The sequence below is a fragment of the Crassostrea angulata genome, chromosome 6 (genome assembly GCF_025612915.1).
Source record: "Crassostrea angulata isolate pt1a10 chromosome 6, ASM2561291v2, whole genome shotgun sequence".
Lineage (NCBI taxonomy): Eukaryota > Metazoa > Mollusca > Bivalvia > Ostreida > Ostreidae > Magallana > Magallana angulata.
Genome location: NC_069116.1, coordinates 12,969,488 through 12,991,830, shown reverse-complemented (window position 1 = coordinate 12,991,830; position 22,343 = coordinate 12,969,488). Strand labels below are relative to the sequence as shown.

Sequence of the window (22,343 nt, the reverse complement as noted above, 5' to 3'; positions counted from 1 at the left end):
TAATTTTCAGGTTCAGGCGAGCTTCGAGGCCTTGAGCAATTTTCATAATTGGAAGCAGGGGGGTACATCTACAGACATTCATCTACAATCCCTGAAAATTTCAAGCTTCTATCTCGATTAGTTATGGAGGAGATGCGTGGACAAAATGACCCTTAAAAATTTATAAAATCGTCAATATCTGAAACCGGAAGTGACGTCAACAAATTTTTTTACTAAAAACATTTATCCCCTCCGATGTCCTATAAGTCTGGAAAATTTCGTGCAAATCGGGCGATTAGTTTTTGAGAAATAAAGCTTTAAAGAAGGCAGAAAAAGAATGTTAAGAATAATAATAATAGAAAGAAACAGTAGAAAAACAAGAGGGTCTTCCGTTGGAAACGGAAGACCCTAATAAAGAAAAAGAAACCGAAGAATAACAAGAGGGTCTTCCGTTGGAAACCGAAGACCCTAATAAAGAAAAAGAAACCGTAGAATAACAGAAGGGTTTTCCGTTGAAAACGGAAAACCCTAATAATAATATAGAAGAATGAGAACCCGTAGAAAAACAGTAGGGTCTTCCGCTGAAGACGGAAGACCTTAATAATAGGTCAAAAGAAACCTAACGAAAACAATAAGGTCTTCCGTTGGAAACGGAAGACCTTAATGATCTGCACAATCATCATTGTTCTGTGTGGCATATGAAGACGAGGGCTGATTAAGATGCGTTTGGCTTAATTGCCGACAAGTTCATGCTCATGCGCGGACCTACATTGTAAAGGGGGGGGGGGGGGGGTCGGAAAAATTAATTTTTTTTTAAATTTTCGTAATAAAAAAATTGCCTCGGACCAAAAAAATTTTTTTTTTGGATCCGCGCATGCTTTGTTTATCATTTTAAAACACGGTAGTGTTAAACTCATTCAGATTGTCGTCATAAATTGTGAGCTGGATATAGTATAGGTATATTGGACCGATTCGAAATTCCCTATTGCACCCTTGTCCTAATGTCTGCATTGAGTATCTTATTAGATCATCATGATACAATAAATCTATCTTTTTTTCAAGAATCTTGCAGAATTTTTCCAAAAATTATACTTAAAACTACGAGAGTTGTTAGAAAAGTTCGCGGACAATTTCAATTGTGAGTAAACAATTCTGTTCGCATAATACCAGTGAAACTTTTCAGATTTAAGCTTGACGTATTTTCTAAGAAATATGTAGTAAAGATTTTTATGTATTAAATGCACCATAAAAAATATACAGCATAATTATTTTGATAAGATACGCTTCACGGAGCATGTCAGATTTTTTATTTTTGTATTTTGTACGCATTTGTACCGTTTAAGCGCACCTTATGAAGGTCATTTTGTGAAAGTTTCAAATAAATTGACGAATTCCTTACCATTTTATCGCCGGATTTGGCAAACAACTCAGAATCACACTTAGAATAAGGAAGAACTGATATTTTGAGTCTTGCGGCAGACCCCCCCCCCCCCTTACAACCCGGGTCTTGCACCTATGGATTTCGCTTTTTTTTCCCTTATACATCTAAAGTCGAAACTGCGTGGACAGAGAGACATTGTTAAAAAAAACTGACAAATAATAATATGAACGTGCATTTTAAAAATAGGTTAAATGACTTGCGGAACTGAAAGGTGTTTACTTTGATAGAGTAACAAGTTTGATTTTCAGTGGTTTGACGTCACCTGACGTCGTCACTGGAAATATGAAATGATGCGCCGTAAATCTAATTCATGCAAAGTAATAATCGCTGCATCTTTTTTTAAAATTCAAATTCTAATGTTTTTTGCATACTTATTTTCAGTTGACAGTCATTTAATAAGTAAATTTATTTAAATTTGCTTAGTTATATAGAGAAAAAAATCGGGACCGTAATGTCACTTCGAGAGATCAAGAACTTCGAGAGATCGAAGTTCGAGCCATCGAGTGTCACCTGTAGTACCAAGAGGCAACTGTATGAAATTCACACAGCGAAGATGGGCAGTATAATGTATTTCATTAGTTGAATGTAATTTATAATCACCGATTTTCATTATGATGAACTTAATTTGTAAAAACTTCTAAATTTTTATTGAATTAAATTAACATCAACACAGACGGAAATACAATGAAAACTAAAAAATAAACTCTACTGATACATGTATGGCACTAATAATTATCGAAAAATTCTAACAGCAGCACGACTAAAAGTGTTTCAGATATTGGTCGCAATGTTTCTGGTGCGATCCCAGCGAACTCCGCCACTTGAACTTCATTCCACACGAGCACGAGTAGCGCGTAGCACTATGTTTCCCTAGTGTGTGTTCCCGTAGCGACGCCTTCCCGCGCAATTTCATCCCACAAATAGAGCACGTGTACACGGCCATGGACCGATTCTTGCATTTTAAGACATGCATTTCCAAGGACATCTTGTCCGAGAAAGACATCTTGCACGCAGGACAGAAGAGAGGCCCCTCAGTATGGGCTGCTGAGGATGGAGAGGGCTTTTTCTGTGAGCTGCCTAAGAACTCGATGTCACGTGGCTTGTTCGGAGCTTTATTTACATACTGTCCCGGAAAGTTTTCACGCGATGGTTTTTCTACATTCCTGTTCAAGCCTTTTTCATTGGTGTCACCCTTAATATTCTCTGAGGAAAATATCTTGGACAGTGACGCCGACATTTGATGATACAGCTGTTGCATGTTGAGAGCGTTAAATCCGAAATTCTGATATGGTATATACTGACTCAAATTGGCCATCGAATCTCCTACAGGGAAAACCATACCATACGGATTGCCAGAAGTGTGCATAAAGGCATTGTTCTCAGTTTGTGTAGAATTTAATGAATGATGACTTTTAGAGAAATTAGTTGCTGCTGAGGAAACTGCCATAGGTTTGGATGGATCATTTGCTGTTGTCACCGGCTGTGGAGTGTGCTGGTTAATCGTCTTAGACTCAGGTTTTAAACTGCTTGATGGACTATTCTTATTAGCTGGCCATTTCACATTGGCTCGCTGTTTCAAGCTTTCGATTATTTTTTGGGTCGCTGGGGAGTTGAGATCTGTCTTTAGGGAATTAGATAAAGGCTTATTGTTCATTTTCTGTACAGTTAAATCTGCATGCGCTCTTGGGGGCAAAGGGGAAGGTTCTTTTGTTTTGAAATGTGAGACTGTGTCAGCAGCAGAGGGTTTGGGGTACCTGACTTTTAAGTCATTCAGTATGGTATGAACACCAGGAATTTTTCCAGTGCCATTGTCATTGGAGAATTGCTTTGGTTGCAATGGCTGTTCTCTCTCTTGTTTAGCCACTATAGGTGGTGGTACCATGTTACCACTGTTTGATGCCAGACTACCACTGTGGTTCAGCCCATGACGCTTCCTGGTGTACCTACACATGGTGGTTGGATATGGTTTGTTGATGCACGATATTGTTCCACTACAGTTCCGTCTGTGTCCACTGAAAGAGCTCCTCCATTTGAAGGTCTTTCCACAAGTGCAAGCATACCGCCTTACACTGCTGTGCTTACCTTGAACATGTTCTCGAAGATAGGCTTCAGAAAGGAACTTCTGACCACATATCTTGCATGGTTTCACTTGTGAACTCTGTTTCAAATTGTAAATACCCTGAATTCCATGTCTCTCATATAAATGCTGGATGAAAGAGTAAAAGTTTTTCAAAGTTATATTGCATATTCGACATACTCTGTGCTGTGTGCCTTTTGCATTAGCTAAATCAAATACAAATCTACACTGAGAGTTCTGGATATGCTGAAGGAGGTCCTGTGATGACTTGTACGAGCCCAAACAATTAGGGCACTGTGAAAACATTTCAAAATTGTCTCCATATCTTTGCTCATAATGCCTCTGCATTTCAAGACTCTCCTCTCTGTAATCTTGTTTATTGCTGAGATTCAAAACCTTTTGTTCTTCTTTTTGACTTTCACTTTCTTCAGTCCTTAATGGATGAAGCTGATTTTCTTGTCTTACATTGCTAGACATGATAGGAGCCAACGTTTCTCCCTGCAAACTAGAGCAATTCATGGCTACATTCATTTTTGACAAATCAACAACTGCTACCTCATCCTCCATGTAGAAGGTCTCATGTTCTGAATTTTTATCTTTTTCCTGTGAAACCATATTCTTTCCCTCTGATATATTTTGCAATTCCATAACATCTTGCAAGGAACATCGCTCTTCCTTCACTTTGGTGCTATTCTCTTCTGCATAGTTTTCAGAAATGGCCATACTTTTGATTTTAGTGTGGTCTTCTCCAGATTTGGATATTGCTGCTGCAAGATTTTCAATATTTTCCATGGTTGACATGTTACTTTGACAATCTTTAGGATGCTCTTTTTCTTGAATATTACCCTCATTTTCCAAACTTTCCTTTTTTATTTTAAAATTCAAAGGCACAATATCATTTGCAACTCTGTGATCAGTATTCTCGGATGATAAATTGTGCACATCATTAAGTTCTTGGGTCTCCTCTGAAAGTGAAATTCCTTCCTTGATAAGATTCTCACGTAGTTTTGCCTCCATGCTGTTGTCTTTTAGTAAAGCTGTTGATTCAGTATCTATTGTTTTCTTTTCCTGTTCTTTTTTATGATTTTGATGGCTTTTCAGTTTTCTTATCTTCTTTAAACTTACTGATTCTTTCTGTGTCTTGCAGACTTTTTTGTGCTGAAAATAAAGGCTTTTCCAATGGAAGTATTGTCCACAAGTACAGCCATTCCCCAAAAAATGTTTCTTGATTTTATTCTGATGCAAGTTTCTCAAGGGATTGATGTGCAACCTATGACAATGATGATTATTGAATTCTCTCCATCTTGGTTTCAATTTTAGTAGTTTTGGAAAGCAGATATGATTATGGAATTTTAAGGTCTTTGTGTTAAAAAACATTTTCCCACAAACAGGACATGAGGTTTCCACAGAATGACCAATTTCTTTTCCTGGTGGTGTTTTCCTTGAAGAGATCTGATGCTTTATTGCAAGATGAAAGTGCAACTTTAATGTAGAATGAAACTGAGAAGTACATTTGGGACATTTGAACACTTTGGTAATAATGTCACTGGAACCTGTAGGAGAAGTTGGCAAATCCTCAGGTTCGTCAAATTCTATTGGTTTAATTGTCCTGCTTTCACCACCTTCCTGCTTACAACCTTCCAAATCTGCAAATAAAAAAAAATACATTTGTGGCTAAAATGCAAATTGAGAACTACGGTATGTAATCTATACTGAAAATGATCTAGTGTTACTAAATTAAATATATATTTACATCCACTAATTATGATTCTCTCTATTTCTTACGGAAATTAAACGCAATTCATAACTTTATTGAGACTAAAAAGACTGAAATATACACAATCTAGTTCTAACCAGTTTATCAATGGGTCGAAACCTTCAGCAACCTAAGGAAAATCACAGAGTGCATGAAGTATAAATCTCAAATTCTAATGTAAGATGACTTGGAAACGTATAGGTAAAACGACTTGGGTCTATCTCAACGGGGTTTATGTATTTTTTCTGCAATGTTGCTACCTTCATATCCAGCATACATTATCAAAGAAAGCATTTTATTGTATAGATTAATGTACAAATGCAAAATTCCAATGAAAAATAAACTCAAAAAGAATTTCTGTGCAAATTTCTAAATCACACTGTCAAATGTCAACATTTCATGTTGGACAGCTTCTTATCAACATCTGCAACCATTATTGTTGTACATACACAGTTCTAAATATTACCTGAAAATGAAATGGTGTCTGCTTCCGTGTCCAAACCAGCCTGTCTGTCTTTAGCATCTTTGTACCTTAATAAAATAACAATATTAATAAAGAAGCAATCAAATTTCAAGATCATTTTTGTGTTCAAAAGAACAAAACATATTTGATTTTTTGAATTATATAATGCATGTACCTATCATGAAGATCAAGAAGGTACTCCATCACTTGACAAGCTTGTGAGAAGTTGTTTTCCAAAGAGACAGCTTCCATACGCTGGAAGATACCAGGACAGACCATGAGAGGGCACAGATCTCCTTCTTCATGTCTATGACTACTGCCTATGAAATCCGCCATCATCAAAGGCTGCACTCACCTGAAAAAGAATATACCTTTGAATCACATCAGTTTACTATGATTTGAAAAGTAAAGTAATCCTTCACAAATTAGATTATATTTAAAATTGAATGCAGCAAAGACTCCTGAATTCTGATGACTTTAAAAAAAAAATACTCCGCTATATAAATCGGACAGCAAAATTTGCTATCTCTAGCATTTCCATTTAAAATGTCATTATAACCTTTGGGCATAACTATACCCCTTGCAACTATATAAACAATATGCCATTTCATAAATTTTAAGTAAGAACGAATTATAATTTTGAATTCCCTCTCTGTGTTTGGCAATTATTACAAAAAACACAAATAAAGACATGCGCTCTTTTTGTATTCGGTTTTCTGTGTATGGAACCGAGATCACATGCATGTTGTACAACTTTATTCAACATGGCGTACACGCTGCTTTCTGTACGCAAAACAAAACATTGCCGTGATTTTAAATTTTTTGCTCATGGCATATATTTTAGCATTTTGCTATTTATTAAACATAAGCTAAAATAACAGTCTTACCTTTTGTCGACATCTTTTGAGATCATGTTGCCATAAAATAAAACATTACCAGCAAAGTTCAGCAGCGCGTACAATTTCATGGGAAGCAACTCGTGATATAATAATATCTACAGGGTGTGCCGATAGTTCTATACCACAGAGTTGGAGTCTTCAACTGCTGATTATATTTTATACGTCAACAGTTGGAATTAGCTTTGACAGTGGCAGTTGTTGAAATAACTGAAATGGAGAGGACATCCACGGATGAACTAGAAATTTATCGGAGGGGGGGGGGGGGGAGGATAATTTTGTTGGCGGCAGGGGGTTGGGGGGGGGGGGGGGGTTCCAACGCCTAGTTTAGGTAAGTTTACGTGCAGTTATTTTACAGTGTGGATTTAACTGTTTAATAAGTCTGAATTTTCCAGGAAGGGGTATTGGCACTAAAAAGATTGAAATTTTTGAGGAGGTCCGAGGGATAATTTTGTTGGCAGCAGGGGGTTTGGGGGGGGGGGGGGGGGTCCAACGCCCAGTTTAGGTAAGTTTACGTGCAGTTATTTTACAATGTGAATTTAACTGTTTAATAAGTCTGAATTTTCCAGGAAGGGGTATTTGCACTGAATAGACTGAAATTACTGAGGAGATATTATATTGACCAATTAAAGGCATATACTGCTAGGATCAAGAAATTTTTGTGATTTTTCAAGAGGGCGAGTTGTCTGAGAGCTATTCATTTGAATTTATTAAGGTTGTTTTTTGCATATTTGAAACCGGACGGAATTTAATAAACAAAAACAGACTCCAGGTTGAGGTGTAGAGTTATTTTGTGCGCGGCATCAAAACCCCCATAACAGTGACCACCCCCATCCTCACACGGGACGGCCGGACGGCCACGAGTGGACTCAAGACCCATGACATTGTGAGGATGGACCCTTTCATGAGGTGCGAAGGTCAGACTTCTAGAATGATAGTGTTGATTTGGTGGGGTATGGAATTTCTGATATGTACACTTCAAAAATATAAAACGTCAAACTGGAAAATCATTACTATAAAAATATAGTATAGACAATGTCAGCATATGTCTGTCCTGCACTCTGCATGACGACCAGTTCCAAAATCATGAACAAGAGCCTTTCTAACAAAAGAAATTTATACCTCTTAAACAAATCACATGACCAGACTCTATAAAAAAAAACTATAAATAGGATAGTGACCACTGGTTAATACCTGAGTACTTGAGCAACAATATTCCTCCTGTAACAAAAAATGACTCGATATATTACACAAGAAATAGCGTGAATTGTATTGTCCCAATCAGCAGATTAGAACTTTATAAAAAATCTTTTGTACCCGCACCATTTGGAAATGGAAATCTCAAATTAGAAGTTAGGTAAGCAACGTCGCTCAACATATTCAAGAAAAAAATGATAATTGAGGTATTCCTCAACCCCCGAAATATTTTTCATTTGGTAAACGCACTATTAATATTTTACATACCAAATATTGAGACACAGCACTAGCTGTATTTTGAATAATGATCTGTACCGATGAAACATTATTGAATCACCTATTAGATTTGTGGTCAAAAGAAGGATGTTTATCACTTCTTCTTTGTGTCCGAGTATTATGTAAATACAAGAAACAATTTTTTGAATTACTTTTAATAGACTTGAAGAAACAGTTTTAATTAATTCACATTTTCTTCTTTGGGGTAGTGACAATTTATCTTATAATACAAATGAACTGCTTATTTTTTTCAGCAGTTCAAAACTTTATTAAAGAGTGGAAGATTAAATAATTATTTTTTTGTTTTGTTTCTTGCTATTTTTATACTGTATATCAACACTATTTACTATATATTCGCAAATATTTTGTAAATGCTAGAAGTAACATTTAATATCACTATGACAATTGACTTCAATATAACTACCGGGTATTATTAAATAATAATTCAAATCTGAATTATGATAAAATCTACTATATACACCTGATATAAGCACATTGATATCACAACAAGATCATAATACCATGATAAGACGGGTTGGTATTCAGTAACATAACACAGTCATACTCAAACACGCCTGCCGACGCCTGTCTGTCGTTTACCTGATGGATAATTTTAATTTTTTTCTTTTAAATTTTATTTTACTTAACTAAATTAATGATCATAGAAATAAAAAGTTTACTCTTTATTCATTGATTAACACAAAACTACTAAAAATCAGGTATGTAGATAGCGCTTAACATAACATGCGGTGAATAAAAGAAATAGCTCTTCGAGAATATATATATAAACAAATATGACCCCTCATCACCACCCTGCACCCCCAAACATTATTATATATATTTAAATTTTTTGACACGATACAGTGCATGCGTCGGAAGCAAATTGAAAGTGGTGGGGGAAGGCTTGACTAATCATCAGAAATCTTGACAAACAATTCAATTCAGTTTATTTCGCTCACACCATGGAATGGTACATGAGGTCAATCATTATATACAGTTCAAAAGTCAGAGGTACATTGTATAAATGAATAGATAAGTAGTAGATAAATAGTAAATAAGCATAAATATACAATATATACAATGAAGATAGGAAAAAGTATAATAATGGAGGACAGACTATTATATCAAACTGTATATTTTGATAATAAAATAACATAATTTTTTCAGGTTTGTAGCATTTGAACGAGACATAAGTTCACAAAACTTAATAGTATTTGGCGCTGAAAAGAAAAAATCCGGGGGGGGGGGGGGGGGGGGGGTAGTTTACCTATAACTGCAATTTTCAATATCACTCCTTACATTCTACCGAAAATGTGAGGGCGGCAGCTTAAAATTCCTGATACTTCATTTTTTTGTATGCAAAATTAGGAAAAATTATGTTTGTTGCGAGAAAAGTGTGCGTGTGGGGGGGGGGGGGGGGGGCTGGCGCCATTAACAACTCCTGATGTGCTTGATGGTCATCTCTAATTAAGTTTGCAAAAAACTTAGGCCCCCCCCCCCCTGTTCCGACGCCTATGCGATATATTGTAATATGTATATATTTATTCACAAACCAAGGGCCCTCATGGGGGCATATGCATTAAAATAATAAAACAACATGATTATAACAAAAAATGGATGGAATTTATATATAACTATTTTACTGTAAGTTACGATGGGAGGTACATATACTGTATCTGCCAAGTTGTCATACACATAATGTATGCAAGGGTAAGGATTTATTTGCTAGAAGTACAGAAATAAATTGAACACGATTTTACAGTATTGTGTAGATTTTTTTGTTTTATTTAGCCATCAATGCACAAATCGTGATGATTTATCAATTCTTTTCTCAACGGTGTAATTTTCCCCAAACAAACCATTGTCCGTTTTTATGCGGTCTTCATTATTTTCCAGAGCTTCCGGTTAAACGTGGCCTTGACCTAATAGGGAAGTCGTACACTGCTGGCGGTTTGTTTGAATCGGGCGCAATGGAAACGTTAAAAAAGCTTCACCTTCCGTGGAATTTAGGGAAACGATATAATGTTATAAAGGGTAAAGAAAATTCATATTTTAATACACCAAATCCCAAGATAGATGATACAATAGACGATTGTGTTCAAGAAGACATTCCTCCAAGAAGGCTTCGGCGCAACACCAGCCTAACTCGATCGGTTCGAGACGTAGTGGGGACATTACGACAGGTTTGTCACGACAAGTGTTTACGTACTTTATTAAACATTTTTCCTTAGTAAAGTTAAACTCCCTCTAAGTTAATTGTGTGTTTAATAAAAATTCAATCTATTTTTACTCACCATGCTCAGATATTCAGATATTTAATCTGAATAGCCATCTGGCAGTAATATTTTGATTAATCAAGTTATGTTACAATCTGAATCATCTCTTGATGAATTAAAAATTCAATGAAGATAAAGCCATCATTATGCGCTGATATAGAAATAATTTTTCCCAAGGACCCCCTTTCTACACATGGTCTTAGATGTGATTCAATCACTGATTGTAGTGATTTACAATATGGATTTCTTTGTGTGTTAAATCTGACATATGATTCAATAAATGAATAACCCGTCTCCTCAGTAAGTGTCGTACTGTTGTAATGCACGTAACAGAAATATAAAATGTATTTGTTTATAATAGATGTAAAATGTTTAAAAATGTATATTCATTTATACATTTATATTGCAATTTTTGCAATCTGAATATTTAACCTATCATATCCACAGAAAATAAAATCATCTACAAAAAGACGAATGCGATTTAATGACCATGACGAGATTACTTCACCAACCCATTCAACTATAACAAAACAAAGAAAGAGCAAAAGGAAACCAACAACACCGAAACAGACGAAGAATACAATTGTCTACAGAGAAGTCAAGTTGTACTCGCCCTTCCAAATTGAAACACCACCAACAAAAACGCCACCTGGAATCAGAACATCAACCCGTTCGCGGATGCAGTAAGTGTTATTATGATCATTGTTGGAAACCCATTGCCAGTTTTTTTTAGGTTTACTCATTGTCATTGATATTGACTTAAGGTCAATCTCATTGTTGAACTTTTCTCATTTTTATGAATATATTTAATTCTCACTTCACCATTGAGAAAGCAACTTCTTTTCAAAGTTGTTGGGGATGTGAAAAAACAATCATAGTATGAATTTTAAAAACATGCTGATGCTGTTTTTAATAGTGGCATTCGTAAGCATTCAGATTAACATACCGGTAGTCTTATAAAAATCAAACCTCAATTTTGATTGGATTGTTTGGACATTTAAAATAACAGAAGCTTGCAAAGGTTTGAATTTAATCAGAATTGCCATCACTGACATTAACATCTTTCACAAATGTGTGAAGGAGCCAATCAAAATGTAGCATGAATTAATACATCTTCGCTAGCCACTTTGCTCCCCATAAACCCTTGGCGGATTTCATTACGAAAACTCGGTGATGTGGTGGATCTATCTAGCGAGCAACTTGAGTTGCGCCCCTTGCATATTTACATTTTAATCGAATTAAACAATGGGTTATATACACACTACAGCATTAATACAACTTGAAAACATATTGATAACCGATATCGGAACATAATTAACAATGTTATTAAATACGAATTACGGTAAGTTATAACCCAGGGAAAGCACGGCATGTTTTATTCATAGTGTTTTGTAGGGGCCTGTACTGGGAGAGAAAAAGTTGCCGATTTATATGAAAGCTTTCATGCAATAAAACCAGGTATCTTTGTCGTGAATATTGCGGACCAAAGAAATTAAACAAAACACAGCTCATTGAACCCTTAAAAGCAATAACCATAAGCAGGAACGTATATACTAACGGGATAGACAACTTTTACATTCGCCATGTTTACTTCCCATGCTATCATGCGAGCCTTGACAAGTTTGTAGAACTATGTTCATTCCCAGTAAAACATACAGGTTTTTTTAAATCAATCTGGTTAGACCATCGTTGGGGAAGCACAGTACTCAAGACTCAAGAACTTGTGTCTCAACTTGTTAAAAGCACTGAATGTTTGACCAAAGATCACACTTGTGTTTTCTTTTAAAGTTTATATTTACCAGCACTGCGATTGGATCTGTTACTCGCAGCTGCAGCCAATCTTAAAACGGAGCTTGTCACAGAGTTTTCGTAATGAAATCCGCCAAGGGTTTATGGGGAGCAAAGTGGACCAAAAACCCTTGGCTATCGAAGATGGAATTAAAAATGAATGAATAATTATACCCCCGCAAACGAAGTTTAGGGGGGTATATTGGTTTCACCCTGTCCGTCTGTCTGTAGACGCAACTTTGTCCCCCCTATAGAATTTTTTATTACTGCATGGAACAGTTTGAAAATTTGTACATATGTTGAACACCATCTGAAGATGTGCACCTGCAATTTTTTTTAAGATCAGACAAGATTTAATGATTTTATGACAGTTTTCATTTTCCTTATTCTATATATTGTACACTAATGTTGAAAAGTAATGGAGGTAATCCTTACAGATTTTAGTAATTAATTAATAGAAAACACTCTAAAATATATTTATATAAATACATCCAGATGGAGTTTTTTGTCTTTATATCTTAATTAATAAAAAAAAATTATTTTTTATAAGTATTCTATCAACTGACAATGCAAAGTTTTTGTTTGTCAATGATAAATTCTTAGGAGCTAATGAGAACATCAAAGACAAGTGTGGCTGAATTCATTTGTCCCAAGGGAGCCATTATCTGAGCCATGGTTCAGATGGAGCATGTGTTTAGGGGAAATTGATAATCTGTAAAATGGGTGATGGTTTGGGGCTATTTTAAAACTGTTTCATGTAAACCAAAAGGTCTATCATTATAAGGAAATAAATAATATAATTATTATTAAAGAAGTTAAACTATTTTTAGAGGTTGTTTAAATTTATTTGTCAAGTAATTTGATGAAGTGACCCTATTGGGCATTAATTTAAATGAAATTCAAAATTACTGATATGATTGAAGTGTTTTGGCAATTTTAAAATTGTTTGTAATATTAAATTTTCTTTTTTACATATTTTTACATAGTATGGTAATTATGGTCATGTTTTGGGAGTTTATTAAATTTAACAAGCTCATCAAAGAAAATCATAGTCCTATGGGATCAATTTTCTGATTTGGAGTTCAATTGTGCCATAGGAGAAAGTGAGGAAAATTTGAAACAACTAATTGCATCTGTCAAGACTCTTATTAGAAAGATATTGAAAGTTTTATCAACAGAAGAGCATTGCTTGGCTACCGGTATTTCTATTCACTGCAAAGGGAGGGGTTATTGTCATTTTGTTGGTTTTTCTTTAAATCAATTAAATTAAAAAAATATATCATCAAATACATACATTTGTAAATGTATTACTGTTATAGATATGTATTTACAGTGAAATTCTGACAATTTTGATTTTAATTTTTCTTTGTTAACTATTTTTTTTTTTTTTACATTTCTAGAAATTTTTTTTGTATGTGTTCCAAACCTTAATTATTATTCAATTCAATTATTTGTCCCATTTGAAATTAGCCTAGCGGGGGTATTAGTCCCATTAGGACAGTTCTAGTTATTATTCATGAAAATGAGAAAAGTTCAAGGAGTTGACTAACATCCCACAATGACTTTTGATTTAGTGAAAGGATTTTCACAAGATTGATTTATACTGGTTCTTTGCATGATTTTTTATTAATTCCATGAATATTATATTACTCTTATGAGAGTGAGTTAAATCTATGAAAAAAAACAACAGCGTGGAATATTATACACATTTAAAAATTGTATAAATATTTTACATGACTGACATTGATACTGTAGGTTTCATCAAATGGAGACGCCAACTCGTTTGAGAAGGGAAGTAGAATCCTTAACAGCTAATATGCAGGCGCTGGCAACCCTGAGTCCCAATGATCTGAAGCAAAGAACAACCAGGTATAAAACTACTTTCACAGACTGAACTGAAGAAAAATTTATTATGAAATACAGAAATGCAATCAAAGTTGATTATTTATTGTTTTCAGACAGCGAGGTAAATCTCCCTTGACCAATGGTAGTTTTCAGAGAATGGGAATTAGAACAAGTCTGAGACTACAGCAGAAGATGGAAACAAATCTCTTGTAATTGGCCTCGTTTTATACTTTGGAGGACAAAATCTCAATTACGAAGATCATATGCATGCTCTATTAATACTATATTTATAATATTTTACTGTATTAAACAGTATTACATAATCATGATTATGCATGAGTTTTTGTATACATTGTATATATGTACTCTTATAAATTTTGTGATACAATGTACCATTTAAGCATACCAATACACATACCAAAGTCATATTTGTAATGTGAAAATCAGTTTAAATTAAGTAAATCCTCATATTTGTTATCAAATACCTGGTACATGAATGTTGGCTGTGTAGTTTATCCTGGCATTGGTTTGTTTGCCATAATCACGTGTCCCTCCTGCTGGTGAGCATTTAAGAATTTCCAAACCCTGAAGTAAGTTTTGTTGCAGTGTAGTTTGAAATTGTAAAAAGAAACAATTTTTAATTATTATGTTGAGATTTTTTTAACTTTTTACATCATTCTATGTTTTTATCTTTTTTTTCCTTTTTGTTAGTTTTGTAATAGTTGTAGCTGGGTTGTTTTAAATATTTCTAAAGCAGTGCTTTGCAATTGAGCTTTTAACTGGGTTATATATAGAATGACTCTTCTAGACAAATTTCCTTTTGCTCATTAGGAGTTAACAGTGTGTTCCACCTATAGATAAATGATTTGTCCTTGTCACATGTGGGCATTGTTATTTTTTGGTGCTTTTCATGTAAAACTGATGTTTGCATTTTAGCTGAACAGGTCTGTCCCATTCCTGTTTTTACTTTGTTTTGTTTTTTATTAGCAAATGTTTGATTAGTCGTAAGTCCTACCTCAGGTAAATGATATACATGTACAAGTACATGCTGCTTATGGCATAGATTTCTGTTTGATTTTCTAAGTTTTTGCTGTCTTCTCTCACACTCTTTCTGTCGAATAAATGCAATGCAATATTGTATTTTCTGTTGTTGATTCTGTGTTGTTCTACGCATATTCAAGTATATCTCTATTTTATAGAGGAAATAAAGTATGTTACAGAAGATCCCCAGGAAGTTTAACTTTTAAGAATGTTTGGAATATGTTTTATATTTAATCAATGTAGACTTTTCTTTTAAATATGGTCCAAGATAATGTTTTTTTGTTCCTAACGGTTATGATTAATTGCTTGTGAAATGAAGGAGATCTTCATGTATGTTGGAAGTCCTTGGTTTTGACCGTTTCAGGCTACCAATCTAAATATTTTACGCATTTCCTCACTCGGACACCGGTTACCTGGTGAGTGTGCTACAGAGGACATAGCACCTCAAATCAGAGACATAGCGGCTAAACTAGCGGTCCGTTCAATTGACCTAGATATCTTCTACCTAGCGGCTACGATTGAACGCAGCCAAATCATCAATGAGGATGACAACAACAAACAAAATTACACTACTAGTCTGAGACAGATCTCTCAATCTAATTAAAATTATACTTTTCACGTCCCCGTATAATATTGATTTGCAAATCTTTTAAAAACAATTTCGTTGGTTTAACGTTGTATTATCATTCAAGATGCTGAAAGTTTTTGATTATATACACCATGCATTCTTAGACTGACGTCATAAAATTGATTAATATTATAAAAATCAACAAATTTGTTTTTAACATTTCATGTAACAATTCTTCATTATAGTTTCTATAGTATGTCTCAGGTTTCCATCTCGATTACCTTAAAGGCAATGTTCCAATATTTCTACTTTCATATTTCAATGAAAGAGAAATTTACACAGATGGAAGAAATAATTGTGTGTGTGTTCCTTTTAAAACCTCCATACTGTGACCATCTTCCTATCGAAATAATAAAATCAAGTATATTCTCCCCCCCCCCCCCAAATAGTTGTCTAACATCGTAGACTAGTGCAATGGCTTTGAGCGTTAACTACGAATTTGCAAGTCAATAGTTCGAGTTCGAATCTCGCTGGAGGTTTTGTTATTTTTACATATCAAAAAAATGTTAAAACATATTTTTTAGTCAAATCTTATAGGATTTGAAAATTCTAAACCGCTGAAACTATTATGATTTTAATGTACAGGAATATCAACAGGTGTCCCATGCACTGTATACCACCTTAATTAACTGTCTTGTTGCGCGGATTAAGAGGGGATCCGCCCCTCCCCTTGGAAAATCAAAAATTAAATTCACACAGCCAGTAAAGTTACCGAAAAAAGGCGCCCAACTCCCTGGTAAACTCAATTATCTCCATCGGACCACCCTACTCTTTGAGGAAAAATCTGGATCCACGTCGAGCATTATTTCTATCTATTGTATAGAAAATAAATAAGATCACAAATGAAAAGAAATATTTCAGTTAATTAAAAGCAAATTTCCAAAATTTTAAGCTTTAGATAATGAACAAAAAATTTTTTGGTTACTCAATATTGAATACAGGGAAATTCCTAATCCTGTGGGCAAATTTATAAATGATAACATGCTATAGTACTCCTTTAAGTGAAATATGGTTGGAATTCACATTGTCAATTGCTATAATTGTTATAATTTAATATTATTTTTACACCATTTGTTGGCATGTTTTTCTCTTGTATTTATAATAATATGTCATGTACTTGTCTGTCCTGGACTCTGAATTAGAAATTAATGATCTGTTTCTGTATACAGTACCCTTATCCGCCCTGTGCAATAAACATGAAAACAAAAATTTCGCCTAACCACGTGTTAGGAAATTTGCTTTTGAATGACAGAAGTTACGAAGGAAAAACTAGCTACTAGATAATCTATTTTAACTTTTTGCGTATTCAATTAGATTTAATTTTAATTTAGCCATTTAACTAAACTGTGACTTGCAACTCAGTAGTTTATTAAACATGGTAAAAAAAATTGAATCTTTTACTTTTATAGTAATCTCTGATTAATTGTGCATCAAAGGTTTTAAAAGAGGCTTTTGGTGGTGTGTCCCCAAATGTAGCGGCCAAGGGACATTACTTTTGTTAAGTGATGTCTAATTAAAAAATATTTACATATATTTTATAAAAAAAATCCTCTTAAATGAGACTAATATCTAGGCTAAAAATGACTAAGATCATTTAGCCCTTAATTCGGGATTTTTTATGTTGACCGTGTTAGAGTTTCGTTTCGGAACGAAAAGTTATTTCCGGCTTTATTTTTGCTAGTTGTTTTGCTTTGTTCAGAGACTGATTTTACTCAAGGCCTTGTTTAATTATGCTGTCCAGGTCAGTTAGAGCAGAGACTCGCAGTAGGGCTAAAGAGGACATTAAAAGAGTTATAACTGCAATAGATAAAGTCAGAAAATGGTAAGTAAGTCAAACATCTATGGCCTCACATTATCATGATTATTGAACTGTTGAAAAATACCAGTGCATAGAATTATTGAAACTCTCTTAAATATAAGGATTTAAAAATGTATCAAAAATGCATGTGGTTAAACTGATTATTGGCGAAAATTTTGAAAAAAGAAGATTTACTAGCTGAATGATTCAAATATAATGCCTTATTCACCTTAAACGCTGTACATTTTTACAGGGTAGTAGAACCATTTTAATAAGACCTTGGACTTTCAGTAGGATGTAACGACATATTTTTTTTTGCGTCAAAACAGGTTAAAATGACGCTGGTTTCAAATGAAATATACACCGATTGCATAGTCTTTGCTCAAAAGCCAGATAAATCCTGTTGATTTCAAAGAGCCATGGCTGAGTGGCCTACAATGAAATAGACAGGCCTACGTCACATTGCCGTTTGACTCAACTACCCAAAGTCCAAGCTCTTGCTAAAATGGTTCTATACCTCAGGTGAGGGTGGGGCCTAATTTCTCGAGGTGTTAAAGCCTCCAGAGATTGCAGTCTACCTGCAGTTGGAACACAGCTTATCTCTATTAATATACAGAGATCAGCAAATACACATGAAATCTTATTGTTCTAAATGTCTATATGAAACAATTGAATATAGAAATGACTCCAAATTAACAGTTGAACTGGGTGCTATTGTTTCACATTTGATTGACAAGCAGCATCATTTTTAAGTTTGTTCAGGTAAAAAAGGGGTTTGCTGTAAAATGTTTTGCCTATAAGGTGCTTCTATATATAAAAAAAAAAGGCTTTAGAGTGAGAGTATGAATGAAAAAGATGTTTATCTTTTCTTTTTAATTTGGCTTTTGTAACAAGATCTACATGCAGAGCCCCTGCTCTTCTTATGATAGAACAAACAAGTCAATGTAAAATGGCATGATAAGATTGTTTTTTTTTTCTCACAATTTAACAGGGAGAAAAGATGGGTTACAATTGGTGACACTACTATGAGAATATACAAATGGGTTCCAGGTAAAATCAGAATAATCACAAATTATTGAAGAAAACAAAATACTTGATAATTCCAGCAGCATAAACCCTTTTATTTGAAATATTGTATATCAATGGATTATTTTTGCTCATTGTTATTATGGACACAGATCTATCTAATCTCATTTGGAGTTGACCTTTATACAACTTGTATATATGTAATGTAAATTTTCTTAAAGTAAGCTTCATTTTGAATATGTGCATTGACAGTGTGGAACAAAGGTTGAAATTAAAATGTATACAAAAATTTTTTTAAGTTCTATATATATCATTTATGCTCTGTGCTTGTAACATTAAATAATTATATGCTTAAAGTTTGATATAATTAATATTTTAAATTTCATTTGCTTTAAAAATTATATTTTACAGTTTCTGCATCAGAACCATTACCTGTAAGTTATTGACCAAAATATAACTAGTATTTCTTAATATTTTCAAAAATTCAAATTCCACTTTTTTTGAAGAGATTGAACTAAGTGAATTTCCATTTCATAGCCAAATGCTGTCCGCAAAAGTTTAAAAGTGAGATCACATATCAAAAAGAAAACTCGTTCAAATCCTGACAATGAAGCATCTCAGGGAACAGATGTCAGTAAAGTCAATGTGAATGAAAATAGTTCCTGTAAGTATCATGCTTCTCAATGTGTATTCTTTATTTTGAGTATTGCTTACAATTAAGTTAAAAAAGAAAGGAACAGTTTGTTGTTTAGCCCACTAGTACGTTTAAAAGTGATACTCTTTAATTGTCATATTTGTACCTGATTATTTTGTTGTGACACTTTGTAGCCCAGCATGTCTACACAGATGAAAACACACAGCAGTCACAACCAGACTCGCTCTGCAGTGATCAAGTCAGCAACATGAACGAGGACTCGTACCAGTCCTATCCTGAAAACAGCAACACAGCCTTCTCCCAGTCACAGGACACGGACAGCAACCAGACAGACATGAGAATCGGTGAGCAATGATGGACCCACCACATCACCAAGGAATAGTTTGATTAGGCCAGCATTAAAAAAAATGACAATTATTCTTAAAACACCTTTTTATATCTGTACATGTAATTTTTTACGGAAAAGAGAGACAATTGTTGCAAGATTTTTTTTTTTTGCTTTATGTACCAAATAATTGGGAATTATAACAGTTGGGGTCTGTTTTAATTGTCAAAAGGAGGGTTTAAAATGCAGTTTTAAAGTTCTCATATCAAGTACAAAACACACTACAACATGTACAAAAAATAAATTTCGATCTTTTTCTTTAGGTTTAGTCAAGTGAAATTTTTGCAATAATACTGTGTCCAAAGTGAACTGATAATGAGCTGAAACTAATAGATTCACGAGATTTATTATGCAATTCATTACACAACAATAAATAGTAAAATTACTACAAGAAGCATGTCTTTAGGTTCACAAACTAAATGATATACTTGTATTTGGTCACACTTTATCTGATGTAGAAACACTGTGGTGTTAATCCCCTCTCAATCAATTTTATTTTTTAATAATTGTACCGGTAATTTGTTTTTCAGCCATGAGAATGATCAAAGATGATAGAAAAAAGATTTCAGAGGATACAAATGGTATGTCCATGACATTTTTTAAAGACAAAAAAAAATATGGCAGCAACATAAAAAAACCCAGACAGTTAATGTTTTGATGGATTTCTATTTTAGATTCAGAGCCACCCATGTTGGAGAGAGAACAAGAGGATCCACCCACCAAAAAATTAAAATCAGACACCAGTAACTGATTTTATATGAGAACAGATTCATTGTGAAATATTCAGTTCTTGTGTCTACCATAGTATGTTGTTTGCATTTTAGGTCAAGATTAGGAAGTAAAAAGTATTTCAGTCATACTTATTTGCATATAAAGATGTGTTCATAATAAATTGTGTCAAGTAAACTCTCTATTTGTTATTTTCTACACATAAAATACACTCCTAATTCATCATACAGAAATATGTTGCATAATTTGTGTACTCCAATGCAACACTATCAAAAATGGAAGGGTTATAAAGAAGATGGGGGAATAAGATGGCGCAAATGCCCATTCGGTTTAGTAGTTAAATACAATTTTGAACTTATTTTTTCCAATGAAATCTAAATATATTATTATACGTATGCAAAAGCACAATTTCTAACTATATTCAGTTTATAATATTTTTAACAAAAGATAAGAACAAAAATGTTGCCAGAAATTTTTGCGGTATCGAACCTATAACATAAAAACCGTAGATATATAAGGTTAGCTTATATCAGGTACTCAAAACACTGAGCCATCTTTTATAGAGTGGGTCTGTGCTCCATACACAACCCACTTTAATGTGTCTAAAATGGCTCAGTGGTTAGAGTACCACTGTGCTTTTGGAAACTTTTATTATAATATATTTGAATAGATTTATTTTGGGAAAAAAATTCAAAATTGTATTTCACTACAAAACCGAATGGGCATTTGCACCATCTTATTCCCCCACCTTTTTTTAATTCTGTTACTTTAAATTTTCATTATGCATGTACATACGTGTATCTGCAACAATTTTAGGGGGAATAGCGTAGGAACTGCATCACAATTTTCTTTTATTCAATCTAGAGTTGAATACATTAATCAGAGACATAAATAACATGTTATTTATGTCTCTGCATTAATCTTGAATTTTAAAACATACTGTGGCGATTTTAAGATGCAAATTATTTACATTTAGACATTCTCATTCAGGCACGTAGCATCGTTTTTGAAAGTGGGGGGGCCAGACCTATCCAAAAAATTTGGACAAGCAAACAAAAAAAAAGAAAAATCCGTGGGGGGGGGGGGGGGGGGGGTTTACTCAACTATACTTCCAAAAAAAAATTCTTCCCTACCAACAAATTTTTCCCTCCAAATCATGAAATTCCTAATCCGTGGGGGGGGGGGGGGGGGGGGTACCTTCAATTTGACTACTCATTTCCTAATTTTCATATCAATTTTTTACTAACTTCCAAAAAAGTGGGGGGGGGGGCCAACTCCTATATAATTCATTTTTTTATATGTAAATTTTAAAAAATTTGTTGCTGCGAGAAAAAGTGGGGGGGGGGGGGGCAGCCCCCCCCCTGGCCCCCCCTGATGCTACGTGCCTGTTTAAGCATCTAATTCATAACTGATCATTCGTTCGCATTTCAAAATATTTAATGCCAATATTATCGGACTCCATGTCAGGAAATTTAGTTGGTTAGTTACGTCCATGTATGAAGACACTGTTGTCGACGGCCAAAGAAATTTTCACAATCGTTATTTAAAACGCTTTAAAGTTTCACCAATGAAGGCTATACATGTAATATATCTTAATTAATTTGATTGCCGGTTTATAACTAATGATGATTTCTTCTTCGGTATCGCCTATAATTTATGATCTCGATCCCTCTCTCCCTCTCTCTCCCTCCCTCTCTCTCTCTCTCTCTCTCTCTCTCTCATTCAAGTCACGAGCGGTAATGTCTTAACTCCGCCCAGCTACGATCTGATTGGACAAAGATTTCAGTTAAAACATTACGTAAAAACTTTTCTGGAGTTAACGCCTATTGAACGCCTATTGAACGCTTCTACGTAGTTCGCTTTTAGAGAAAACAAATGACTTTGACATGTAACGTTAACAAATGCAAATACACGATGAGAGTGTGTACGTGAATTTCTTTTTTGTAATCTAGATGGTCACGTTACATGTAGTTTCCTAAACCGTGTAGATATCGCATGGCCTTGCATAAAGAAGAAAACTGTATTCTTTCTTTTTATGAGGATATTTAAGCTCGGCATAAATAAGGTAAAAGGTACATGTGTATGTA

The 22,343-nt window shown here is 34.2% G+C and overlaps 3 protein-coding genes across 3 annotated transcripts; 2 read left to right on the top strand and 1 right to left on the bottom strand.

Annotated features, from left to right (window-relative positions):
* Positions 1-2,044: 2,044 nt before the first annotated feature.
* Positions 2,045-6,693, bottom strand: LOC128189701 (uncharacterized). The gene is made up of 4 exons (XM_052861413.1): positions 6,604-6,693; positions 5,892-6,071; positions 5,720-5,784; positions 2,045-5,143 (listed from the first exon to the last, which is right to left on the bottom strand). Exons 2-4 carry the CDS (start codon positions 6,053-6,055, stop codon positions 2,181-2,183), a joined length of 3,192 nt encoding a protein of 1,063 aa, XP_052717373.1. The 5' UTR covers positions 6,056-6,071; positions 6,604-6,693; the 3' UTR covers positions 2,045-2,180.
* A 3,309-nt stretch (positions 6,694-10,002) lies between these two features.
* On the top strand, positions 10,003-15,134 carry LOC128190352 (uncharacterized). The gene is made up of 4 exons (XM_052862375.1): positions 10,003-10,268; positions 10,809-11,044; positions 13,905-14,018; positions 14,108-15,134. Exons 1-4 carry the CDS (start codon positions 10,056-10,058, stop codon positions 14,205-14,207), a joined length of 663 nt encoding a protein of 220 aa, XP_052718335.1. The 5' UTR covers positions 10,003-10,055; the 3' UTR covers positions 14,208-15,134.
* A 2,177-nt stretch (positions 15,135-17,311) lies between these two features.
* LOC128189014 (B-cell CLL/lymphoma 7 protein family member A-like) lies at positions 17,312-20,433 on the top strand. The gene is made up of 7 exons (XM_052860386.1): positions 17,312-17,485; positions 18,453-18,511; positions 18,899-18,921; positions 19,025-19,151; positions 19,316-19,486; positions 20,058-20,108; positions 20,202-20,433. The coding sequence occupies exons 1-7, from the start codon at positions 17,394-17,396 to the stop codon at positions 20,276-20,278; spliced, it is 600 nt and encodes a 199-aa protein (XP_052716346.1). The 5' UTR covers positions 17,312-17,393; the 3' UTR covers positions 20,279-20,433.
* The last annotated feature ends 1,910 nt before the right edge of the window (positions 20,434-22,343 follow it).